At 31.8% G+C, this 13,250-nt stretch overlaps 1 protein-coding gene across 2 annotated transcripts in view; it reads right to left on the bottom strand.

Moving 5' to 3' along the window:
• Nucleotides 1-13,250, bottom strand: part of LOC108751857 (ubiquitin-conjugating enzyme E2 Q2) — a 17,822-nt gene that overhangs the window by 3,569 nt on the left and 1,003 nt on the right. Inside the window, exons 2-6 of one of the 2 annotated variants that reach the window (XM_018492324.1) lie at nucleotides 10,897-11,244; nucleotides 10,647-10,806; nucleotides 4,038-4,189; nucleotides 1,603-1,900; nucleotides 1,379-1,536 (exon numbers count right to left, since the gene is read on the bottom strand). In XM_018492324.1, coding sequence (XP_018347826.1) covers nucleotides 1,505-1,536; nucleotides 1,603-1,900; nucleotides 4,038-4,189; nucleotides 10,647-10,806; nucleotides 10,897-11,244 — 990 coding nt within the window. In that variant the 3' untranslated portion in view covers nucleotides 1,379-1,504. The remainder of the gene's footprint in view (nucleotides 1-1,378; nucleotides 1,537-1,602; nucleotides 1,901-4,037; nucleotides 4,190-10,646; nucleotides 10,807-10,896; nucleotides 11,245-13,250) is intronic. The other variant, XM_018492325.1, reaches the window with a different exon arrangement.

Below are 13,250 nucleotides of genomic sequence, written 5' to 3'. Positions count from 1 at the left end.
TATTTATTTATATAATATTATAGAAAGCTATAAGCCATCTAGATAATATTACAAAAGAAAAGATCAACATAAATTTTTGTAATGTTTAAGAAAGAAAACATATGCTGCTACAGCATCTATATATTCGCATTTATGTCATTCTTATGTTCTATCCAAAAAGATACACATCCACATTAATTACTGTATTGTGCAATAATTGCTTTCCATTTTCACATAAGTGAGTCAAAAGTGATGTGATTATAAAAATGACATCACTACTTGCTTACTTTGATGACAAAGTTATTTCATAACATAGGTCTACTTTATTTTTAATGTGAGTTAACAAGACCCAGTCAACAAAGTATACGTTCTCGAGATTGTAGGTAAAAACTCAGTTGAATCTCGCTTGTCACAATGAAAAGGAGCGTACATTCAACTGAGTTAAGACGTGTTGTTCTCACAAATGAGAACTATCTAAATTTTAGTGTAAATAGAAAGCAACTGATACAAGCATTGTAAAATCTACTTTTCATCTAATCCAATAATGTTACGAAATATACTATTCGCCGAATGTAAAAAAATATCGCTTCTCGTGTCAAAAATCTTGACTTGATTATTGATATAGACAAAATTAGTTTTACAAAACATATAATTAATTGCAAGTCTTAAAAGCCTGCAAAGACTTTTGTAATTTCTATAATCGTACTCTCTAGAGCCTCCCGATGTAAAAGTTATACTTTTATATTTTATTTAGCCATTTTATTTCTACATAGTTTTGGAAAAAAGAAAGATGTTTTGGTTGTACGCTCACATAATTTTTGAATATCAAGAGATATTTGACAAAAGATTTCAAGAATAGAAGTGATGTACATTGTTCTTCAAGAGATGCATTTTTACTACCACTGTTTTTACTTGTTTACGGCATATATTAGCAACGAAATACAGCCTCGTCATTGAAATGCATCGAGCATAACAGTTGCTTTAGAAAAAATAGAAGAAAAGACACAATAGTAAAACATAAATAAAAGAAAAACTTAAAAATTTGTCCAGCATTATTTATATAAAACATTCAATCATAATCTCTTCCCGTTAAAGAGACAGGAAGCACGATCGCATTATTCAGAAAACGAAAATTTTTCAGAATAATTATATTGTTTCGCACGTACAACATATGTATCTTTAAGGGGAAGTGAGTACATAAAATTACGATACTGTAACAATGCGATTCTTAAAACATAAGAATCAATTTCAAGCGAAATGATACCTTACATTTATCGATATAATTCGCGATCTAACTACTAATGACCGAAAAAAATATGGATATATAACCAAGGTGTACGGCAGCTTTTTTAGCCATCAAAGGAATTATATGTTAGATTAATTCAGTATCTTAAGTTACCTAGTTACTGTTGTGTTTGTGTATCAAATCATTATCATAACAATTACTTGTTGGGCACACACCGAATTAAAGTCTCAGCTGTAAGCATGTATCATATTTTCGGTACTTTTCCGCAGTTGGTGTTCATTAGCCATCCTCCTTTGGAGGTGTGAACCAACCTATTAAAAAAAAAAACACGTTTTTAAGCAATGTTAATAACAGCGCATAAGAAAGTAAATTCTCACCATTCTTTTCGTGTATTTGTACAAGAGACTTGAATGACTGTTGGGCACGTGCCAAACTATATTGGCCTTGTCCGCCACATACTTTGCCAGCGCCGCCTGATCCTTGGAACTGTATACGCGCTTTCCCTTTCACTAACGTCGCTGAAATCTGCATTATAACAGCTTCTACTGTATACGCCGAACTCCACCCTTGTTTTGTAAGAAGTTCCATGCAAATGGCACCTCCCACAAGAACATATCCACCAGATATGATAGGATGTACGACTCTTACAAATGGAGGTTCAAACGGATAAGTTTCCTACGATAAAAATTAGGAATAAAATATCTACAAAAAAAGTTTAGAAAAAAACGTAAATTAATATATATATATATATGTTATTCAAAGCTTAATGCGGTGACGTCTGACTCCTTATGAAAATGATCAACTCATAATCCCAGATTTTATTCTGACCGTCACCCCTATACAGGGTGATTCAAAATAACCTTTTGTCTTTAAAGGGACATATTCTTGGTATTCTGAGATGATTTTTCCTTTACAAAATTTTGTTCGAAGCTTAGTTTTTAAATTACAAGAAGAAATAGTTAGCGTATCACTGGTCGCGTATAGGAGACGAACAGGAGCGGTGCTCACGGTTAAACGCGGATGCTTTACGCACGGGGCGCACATGTGTTATGTGCAGCAAGCAGCTTTCTTGATTATGACTGCAATGAATATGAGTGCAGATCAGCGCCTCAGTGATGCGTGATTAACACATGTTGTGTGCGGACACGTGTTTTATTTATAGCTTCGTGTGATTTTCAATCGCGGAATAATCAATCATTTGTGATTGTTACTGATTAAATGATTAACCGGTCAATAAATTCCTCGTGTTGTCAAGTGAATGTAATCGAATTGTGTCAATATGCTAAAACGTGACATAATTTATAAAAGAAGAATCTCATCGTGGAAACGTGTGACTAGATATCTACGTACTTAAAAGACATTTAATATTTGAGTGATGGAAGTAAACAGTGAATTACAGTAAACAGTTATGTTGAGCATTATTACGGTGCATCCAAACTTATTCCTCTAATTATTTCAAGAAGCTAGAGCAAAATGGAATCATTAATATCTACAAAGTAACAACAATTTTATAATTAAGATAATAATAAGCTTTTAAAGTGTATTTGGCTTACATTTTTGTTTTAAACATTCATAACTCTTTGAATGCTAAAAAGCACGATCGCAATTTCTCATAAAATTTCTCATAAGTCTGTAATAAATACTACGAGCGCGATATCGCAGATAAAATTGTTAGAGAAATTTTTGTAAAATTGAAAAATTAGACAATAATTGCGTGCCACAAGTATTATAATGCCTATTGACATACAATTAAGTCTAATCAAGTATTTCAACACGTTGAATTGTATGAAACGCTCTTAGAATTCGAAATACATATTGTAATAATTGTACGATTTGTATGTCAATAGTTTTATAATACTTATCGCACGTAATTATTGTCTAAGTTTGTTCTTTTACGACATTTCTCTAACAATTTTATCAATGTAATTAAAATGCAATCCAATACTCAAAGGATTCAATATCCATTTTAATTTCATCATTCTAATTTATAATTTAATGAAATTAGCACATTTAAAGTACATGAAAGACAAAAAGATAGTGTGGTACAGGGGAAAGATAGAAGAAGGGGAAAGAAGGAACGTGTTTTTATAAACGTGTGAATGCATCCGGTCAATGTGCGCCCCGTGCGTAAAGCATCCGCGTCTAACCGTGAGCACCGCTCCTGCCCGTCTCCTATACGCGACCCGTGATACGCTAACTATTTCTTATTATTATTATTATTATTATTATTATTATTATTAGGCGTTAGGAACTCGAAAGCTCATTGCCGCAAATACCAAATCCCGCCACTGTTCCCGTCCCTGAGCCAGATCCCTCCATTTGTGACCCTCGTACCCCATTTAGTTAAGGGGTAACTAACTATTTCTTCTTATAATTTGAAAACTAAGCTTCGAACAAAATTTTCGTAAATGAAAAATCGTCTCAGAATACGGCCAAGAATATGTCCCTTTAAGGATAAAAGGTTATTTTGAATCACTCTGTAAATACATTTTAAAAGAGATTGATCAAAAAAGCACGATTAAAAAGATACAGATTCTAGTACTATACTAAGCCTAAAGATATAAAGGAATGCACATATCCTAGGATTAAGCTTAAGATCTGAAGGAGAGAAAGATTGAGCAGTCTTATAAGACTCAATACACAACATTGAGCTGGAACTAATTTGTCAGGAGTTATAGAAGAATTCTCTAGACCTAGATGATATAGTAGCAGTAAATGGGACTACATCTTTGTCTATATATACTATATATTGTCATAATACTATTCCTATTATTACTATTCGAAGCTTAAGTCTTAAGTTTAGCCTTATTACCTTGAAAAGCATATTGAGAAGAATACTGTCTTTGCCTTCTTTCTCTTTCAAAAGAATGAGATCGCTATGAAGTGGTGAATCAGGATCTACACACATCAATCTGATATTCCATTCATACAAACTGTCATTTACTAGTTCTATGCTATACATTCCTGGAAAAAAAATATCAAATGTATACAGAATATTTCAAAATTCTTTTGACAACACATTAGACAATAAAAAAGGATAAATTTTTTAAAATGCAAAAAAAAAAACAAAAACATATTCTTTGAATATGTGAAAAATAATTATAGTTTTTGAAAGTCATGTTGCCTTTTAGTTTCACATCTATTTGAAACTTAAAGGCGACAAATTTGATGGATCAGTATTTAACAACAGTGAGCAAATGTTAACTGTTCAGATGAGACAACGAAAATATGAATAGACACTTATTTTACTAACTATTTCAGCTTAAGAAAAATGAGGAATATCAAATAGCTACACGCTTTGTATCGTCGACTTAAGATTTGTAATTCCGGATTCAATCCCACTCGCGCCCTACATATGTAAGTTAAAAGTTTTCGGTGATTAAAAGGCTAAACGGATTTAAAAAAAAACCATAATTATTAATAAAAAATGTCGTATTTGAAGAATTGATGGAAAAAAGAATTAATATAAGAGGTTGGTTGAATGTCTTTGTACTCTATGTTATGCAAAGAGAGGGCAGAGAAGAAACCTATTTTCCTCATCTGAGCAACTACACGTGAAACAAAATTTTTTTAATGGTGATTATTGTAAGTGAAAAATGTAAAAAAACCCATCAGAGCCTACAGCTGTTCAAATGCACAGAAAATTCTTTATTTTCATGTGAATGTAACAAAACGAGTAAAATATACTATAAAATATATTTCGACCCTTCAATTCGGGTCTTTATCAATATAAAATATAAATCGAAATTACATAAATAACGCAAATTCCAAGTTGATGATCCCCGACAATTTAGTTCGTCCTTCTTTATCCAAATGCCAAATTAGCTATGTAATGAATAGCCCAATGATTATCAAAAATAATATAAAAACTTACATTAAATAAAACCGAAGTTATATACATTGCGTCACTCAGTAGAATCACATCGCTCATCAGGTTGTCAGATTTGCTGTGTAGTCATTCAAAAAAAAACACGAACACGAAAAATTAGAGAATTATTAAAATAATTCGTCTATTTTAATTATATCAACTTACATGTAAGCGTTTTCTCGCAACTCGACGTAAAGGTCTTGTGGTGTCGATAGTCAGAGATACAATGAGAATCAAAATAGTAAAGTCATGTAGTTATTGAAATTAAAATAAAAATAAGAAACAGGAGAGAGCAAAATCAACGTCACAATTCCACAAACAAATTCATGTATAGTGAGTCTAAAGAATATGTATTATTCTGTAAATTTAAACTCTGTTTCTATTGCTTTATACAGATCGCTTCCGAAATCAGTCTTTTATTAAGTCTTTTATTTATCTTTTATCAATCTTTTTATTACCTTTTCCTCGTCCAATATTTTGACATTTTCCCAATCAAACTCATGTTAAAGACTAATTCTGTGTTCTTATGGAATGCTGTGTAGTGTTCCAATTTATGTGATTTTTATGTTCATTTATGCGTGTGTTCAAACATCTACCTGTTTGGTCCATATATGATGCTTCACAATCTCGACAATCAATTTTATATACAATGTCTGTGTAAGATAGCTTGGGACGAACGTCTTTATGTGTGTGACCTGACGAACCCTCTAAGATTATTAATCCCTTTATATGCCATGTATATTAAGGAGCCTTTTTAAAAATATTTTTTTATTTTTTCTGATAAAACTGATATAAAGGGGATTGTAGAAAACGTGATTAATTTTATCTTCATTATTGTCCGTTGTCTTATCCGTAGGTGTGTTACCCTGGTCATTGTTCAAATTTCTTTGACAACCTATTTTTGACTACAGAGAATATAGGTTCAGATATCCATTGTTTAAAAGAATTTTAATTATTAATTCGAAATTCTCTCGACAGTAGCAGTAGCAAACAGTTTTATCAAGAACAGTTTTCATTTGACTAAACACATTTCTAATTTGACAATCCCTGACAACGAAGTTCTTTTATCCCTTAATGTGGCTTCGTTATTCATAAATGTATCTATTGACCTTGATTTTTGAAGGCATAGAGAGGAGATGGTATTTCATTGAAAGAAAAACGAACATTCCCAAAATGGAATTTTTTAAAGCGTTGGAATTAGTACTTAATTCAATTTTTAGTTTCAACACCAAATTTTATAAACAGACTTTTGGTGTTCCAATGGGTTCACCAGACAACAGAGTTTGAATTTACAGAATGATATGTATTTTTTAGAACTATATATGAATTTGTTTGTGGTATTGTGACGTTGATTTTACCCTCTCATGTTTTTATTTTTATTTTGGTTTCAATAACTACATGACTTTATTATTTTGATTCTCATTGTATCTCTAACTGTCGACACCACAAGACCTTTACATCGAGTTGCGAGAAAACGCTTACATTTAAGTTGATATAATTAAAATAGACGAATAATTTTAATAATTCTCTAATTTTTCGTGTTTCTTTTGAATAATTACACAGCAAATCTGATAATCTGATGAGCGATGTGATTCTACTGAGTGACGCAATGTATATAACTTCGGTTTTATTTTATGTAAGTTTTTATATTATTTTTGATAATCATTGGGCTATTCATTACATAGCTAATTTGACATTTGGATAAAAAAGGACGAACTAAATTGTCGGGAATCATCAACTTGGAATTTACATTATTTATGTAATTTCGATTTATATTTTATATTGATAAGGAATTGAAGAATCGAAACGTATATTTTACTCATTCTGTTACATTCACACAAAAATAAAGAAATTTCTGTGCATCTGAACAGCTGATGTAGCTGACGGGCTTTTTTACATTTTTCACTGATCGATTCTTTTGAGTCTTATTTTATGTGATTATTGTAATCTGTTTTCGACGTGATTTGTTAAAAAAAAGCTAAAAAATAATTTAAATGATTGGATACTGTTATTGCAATACTGTTATTAAAAAATTCAACAACAAAATTTTGAACTGACGATTAATATCAAGTCATAGTTCACAAAATATAAATAGTTTCACAAGTATCAAAAATACATTAATGAAGGTTATGTTTCCATTTTCAATTAAAATTGAAATATACAAGGGATTTAAAATTGTCCACAGTCAATCAAATAATAGAGAACATCTCGAATAATTCTGGCAAACTGTGACTTAATACTAGTCAAATATCGTCAGTTGAATACAATTTTCGTCAGATGAATAAAGTTGTAAAATATCTTTCAATAATTTTTATCTAATCTTTTAACTTTCATCCTACACATTTTTAAATCTAAGTTCGCATGATTTTCTTGTTTATTGTATGTAAAGAATTTACTTCAAAAACTTATCAAATTTAAAAACACTATATACATATAAAATGCATGTACAATTATAAAAACTTAATTATAATCTCAAAACTTTCAAAATAACATACTCTTCAAAGATGCAGAGGGTTACCGCCGTGTCGTTATCCATTATTTCGTAAATCTTACTGTCCACTTCATCAGGTCGAGCAATGCACTGATACTGAGCAATATTGAACTGCACCACCAAAGAATTTCCTTTATATAAACGCTATTAAAGTGTAAAGCGGGAATGAGAAAAGGCCACTTTTTTTTAAGAGGCCAGTTTGTTAAGAGATGTCTTTTTGACATCTCTATTAGTACATCAAAAGGTTATATTTTATTTACGTTATAAACTGTATATGTCTATGTAAATTATCCGAATGATTTCATATTTTACTTATATTATAACCTTGTATATCTCTGTTTAAATTATCCGGATGTTTCTGTATTTCTTTAAAACTTCTCCCTATACTTATTCGAAAAATACGATGTCATTGTAATTATAGTTGTTTTATCAAATAGTATTTGCTGTCTCAATATTGTGTTTTAACAATGCTAATTATATGACATGTTTCAATCTGACATCCCGTTTATATTCCTTCATGCGCACGTTGATCGGTTCACCAATTTATACTTTCCCGCAAGAGCAAGGTATATTATATATATTTTTGCGGAACGGAGTGAAGGTTTTTAATCTTTATGATTTCTCTTTATATATATAGATTTATTCTGTCTTCCTTGATGGCTTGAAAAATTCAGATATTGCCATTTGTTTAAAATCCTGTCGATTCGGTCTGTTGTTTCTTTTACAATATAAGAGAATAAAAAGCTTTTCTTATTTAACTCATTCTGTGATTGTTTGTCCGTTCTTTGCCCTGTATCTGCTGGTTCTCCTGTTCAGATCCCTTTTATTGCATCCGTTTCGTTGCAGGATTTATTTTAAATGGTTAAGTTTTGTCTATAGGTATTCTTTATCAGATACTTATTGCACAAGTGGATTGTTGACTGTTTTTGTTTTTTGCTAGGTCGTAGTATGATTCAGTATGTAGGTATAATCTGTTAGTGTGTTGCTACATATTTGATAGTCTAAGCTATTGTCAGCTTTCTTTGTGACAAAAATATCTAGGAAGGGAAGCCCTCTATTCTCTTCTCTGCCCGTGATAAATCAGTTATTGAGATGTTGATTATTGAGAAGGTCTAAGACTTTATGAAATTTATCATTGCCATGTCTTCAGATTACGAATGTATCGTCAACGTAACGGAACCAATTTTTTTATTTGATAGCTGGCATCTTACAAAGGTATCTTCTTTGAAAGTTTCAAGAATTTGCAATTACAGGAAAGATGAGAGAGCCCGTAGCTGTCCCAAAAATCTGTAAAATTGGTCGCTGTAGGAAGAATATGATTGTTAAGCAGTACTCAATTAAAAGGATAATATTATTGGGGACCTTAATTATATTTAGAGTTTCTTTGATTCAAATTTTTGTGAAAAATGACTTCACATCAAAGCTCATCAATAATTATGTAACATTTTTCTTATATCAGAAATGTAAAAAGTGAAAATTTTTGATATGTGTATACGTACATACGTACATATATACGTACATATATACATACATATATACATACATAACAATTTTCATTTTTTACGTTTCCGAGTTAGGAAAAAAGTTACATGATTACCCCCTGATCTAAAGCAACATTAAAATCTACAAATGTTTTTCACCAAGATTATATGGTCTACCAAAAGTATATAAACTCAATATTCAGACCAATTGTTAGTGTCATAAAATCCCCGACATGCGATCCCTCATATTCCCTAGCTCACCGACTTGATGAATTTCATACGGAAATCTAAAAAAATCCGTGTGCGTCCTGAAAATATTATATATTGATAAGCTTCGATGTAGAGTCGCTTTTCACAAAAGTTTCAATGAAAGGAACTAAGGCCAGTATTCATAATTGATTCTTATTTTTAAGGTTGTCTTAAGTACAGTCTTAAGATGTCAACCGAGAGTCGTATTAGCATCTTAAAAATATTATTTCAGACGGTTTGAAAGAAGAACAGATTATAAATACAGGTCTAATTAAAACCTCACATAAAGTCAATCATCCCTTTAGTTGAACACTAATCAACAATCGCATATTTCTCCTACAACCAATTTTGCAAACAGACTTCTAGCGTAGCAATGGTCTCTCCCATCTTTCCTGTAATTGCAAATTCTTCTGGGAATATTTCAAAGAAGATACCCTTCGTAAGATGTCACAGCTATCAAATCAAAAACTTAGTTCCGTTATGTAGACGATACATTCGTAATTTGGAGACATGGCAATGACGAACTTCGCAAATTCTTAGACTTCCTTAATGACCACCACAGACTCTTACATAACGCATAATGCATAGTGTGTGTGTATAAGGAAATCAACCAATCGAAATACCTCTTTTTTATGAAATAAAAAAGGAAAAGAAAGATTCTGATTAGTTAATTCGCTTATGCATTATGCATTATGCAAAAGTCTGTGTTGCGGCCTTAAGAATCAACATCCCAATAAACAATTTATCATGGTCAACGTCGAAAAATTTTTCGAGCCTTCAAGACAGAGCAAACCTAAAGAGAAATCCTAAAGATTAAAAACCTCCACTCAGTATTGCTAAAATATATAAAATATCTTGCTCTTGTGAAAGTATACATTAGTGAAATGATCAACGTGCGCCTGAAGGAATATCAACGGGATGTCAGATTGAAACATGTCACACAATCAGCATTGTCAAAATACAACATTAAGACACCAATTATAAAACGACTATTATAGTTACGTTATATTTTTCGAACAAATGCAGAGAAGTTCGAGAAATACAGAAACATTCAAATAATTTAAAACAGACTTATAGGTTTTAACGTAAGTAAAATATGTTCTCTTAACAAGCTAAGGAGATGCCGCTTTTCTCATTCTCCCTTCTCCCTCAACAACGATTATAAAAGGAATTCGGTAGAGCAGTTCAGTATGAGCGCGTTCCTCGCTCTAATAAAGGTTTACGAAACATACCTATTAGTAATAAAACACGACACAACTATAACCCGCAAAAATCATCTAATGTAAATATTTAAAGTAAATATCTGCGGAAGCCTCATTATCAATAACATACCCTTTTTAAAGCTGTCACTTCGGTATATATCACGCAATTCTTTCATGAGTCTATCGGTAGCTTGTACACTTCCACAAACAGATCCTTTTAAATAATCTTGTCTCTGATTCTGTCTCAACCTTTCCAATGTCGCAAGATGTTCCAAATCCATTTCTTCACTCTGTATTATTAAAGATTAATGACAAATATTAATAACAAAGATTGATGACAATAACTAAAATAAATCAATCACTAATTCATTTCTCTTTACTTTATTTTTAGAATTAGCGTCTCCTTCGTCCATATCCAGATGAAGGTCTTCTTCAGTCTCACTCTCTTCATCTTCGTCAATATCGTCTAAGTCTTCAGCATCCATCCTTTGCGCCACAGCTTCATTCGATCCTCCTAAACGTAAAGGATCCAAAGCGGTTCTCAGCCTTTCAACATCTGGTGGTTCCGGTAAAGAATGTAGTCTGCATAACTCTTTCAACAGGATACCAACTTGGTTGATTACATGGTTGTCACGGCCTGTTGTGTTGCTTAAAATTTGTACAGCATTCGTAACACTAGTCTCCTCGGATTCGGCAAACCAGACAGGTGGCGTTGAAGGATAAGTTTCCTATGTATTAAATATTATTAAATTAATGCAATCTTATAATTAATGGCATAACTAAGTAATAAATAACTTATGGATTTAATGTACGCAACTATGAACGGTAATAAGTTTGAAAAAGATAATAAGTCTGTTCTTTGTCATTGCACTAGACTGTACTTAAATCATTTTGCCTTCGCCAAACTTCCAATATAATATCTATTTAATTTTAAGTACAAATAATTAATACTTTTCATCAAGAGACAATGTAATATTTCATCTTTGTTCAGCATTAGTAAACAATTAGTAATAATGCAATCTATTAAGCTGTAATCAGATTAGAGATTGAGATTAGATTGGAATTAAACCAATCAAATCAAAAGTTCATTAAACTCGAGTTTGGTTTTCTTTCATCTGATTGGTTAAGTTCTAATCCAATCTCAATCTTAATCTCTTTCTGATTTAGCTTACACTTTGTCTCTTATCGCAAAAAATTCATTGTACATAAATGCAATTAGTTCAACTGCAAAGAACAGACATTAGGTGTGCGTTTTTTATTTCTACGTTAGACTGCATTACAATTAGATTTTCCTTTTTGGTTTCACCAAATTTCAATCATATATCTATTTCATATTAAGTTCCAAAACTGTATTGGAGCATTTTTTTGTCATCCAACCAGAAGCAACTATAGCTAAGGCTGTCTTCATCTTCAAGGATCAGAAAATTAAGAGTCTTAGTTGTTTCTGATTGTATAACGAAAAAACGCCATTGATTATCTATGGAAAATAGACCTCTGAAACTAGTATATCACATTTTCTATACATTTTCTAAACTAGTATACATTTTCTATATTATAAAGTAAAGTAGTCTATATTATAAAATAAAATACCAAAATATTTTTGAAATTTGATGAAATCGAGGATAGTTCTGAAGACTTGTGCATCCATGATACTTGAAATCGCTTCAAAATCTCAGACAAAGAAAGAATGAATAAATCATATTTAAACAAATTTGTCGACGCTATTGATCAATTCTTTCTCTATTTGAAATCTCGGGCCGATTTTTAACACTGTGACTTAATGCATTTTAGTGTAGGAGTGCGTTCGGGGAGATGCTATCAGCACTATTTATATGATTTTATCTTCATCATTTATTAAACGTGAAACAAGAATGGATGACACAAATAGTGGCATCTCCCTAAACGCAATCTATGAATAAAAAACAAACTGTCAATGCCCATTTTTACCAACGTAGATTAACTTTAATTAATTTATCTTTTTCTAATTCTTGGAAAAAGATAAAAGAGAAGATACTTTCCATTTGATAACACAAATCAACACAAGTGTCTTTCTATCCTTGCTACTCACTCTGAATGTCAAGGAAGAAAGATTGATGTTTGTGTCAACTTGAGTTACCAAATGGAAAGTATCTTAAGTTGAATCTAGATTAAAGTTAATCTACATTGATGGAAATAGACTGCATTCCATTTGACACTCGTAACGTTCTTTGGAATCAATTCTTTGGAATCGTTTCATCCTCGTTGTTTATCATTCGCGGATGCTCGCGAACGTTATGAGCGCAGAATGGAACACATTTTAACGTGTTTGGCACTAAGGTCATATTGTAAAAGGAAACAAATGAAAGATAACAAACTTTGAACACAAAATTTTACATACACGATACGCAATTATGTACGTTATAACTGTTTAATACTCACGCGAAAGAAACACATGCAAAGAAACTTTCACATACACACACACACACACACTGACATCTGTCACGTAATCGGTAAATGATGCTGAAATATCCACGCTGTATTCATACATACGAGTGGAAATACGCGTTGCAAAAGGATCGCGTTCGATTGCAACGTTCCTCGTGCTAACATCGCGCGCTCGCACACACAAATAGAATGTCGCGCCTCTCCGCTGCCAGAGAAAGAGAGAAAGAGAAAGAGAGAAAGAGAGCGAGAAAAAGAAAAAATCGACTCGTCGCGAAAACTGCGTCCCTAAATGCGCGATCGAATGCTTTAA

Source organism: Trachymyrmex septentrionalis, unplaced genomic scaffold, assembly GCF_001594115.1.
Source record: "Trachymyrmex septentrionalis isolate Tsep2-gDNA-1 unplaced genomic scaffold, Tsep1.0 scaffold52, whole genome shotgun sequence".
Lineage (NCBI taxonomy): Eukaryota > Metazoa > Arthropoda > Insecta > Hymenoptera > Formicidae > Trachymyrmex > Trachymyrmex septentrionalis.
This window is presented reverse-complemented; position numbering and strand designations above follow the sequence as displayed.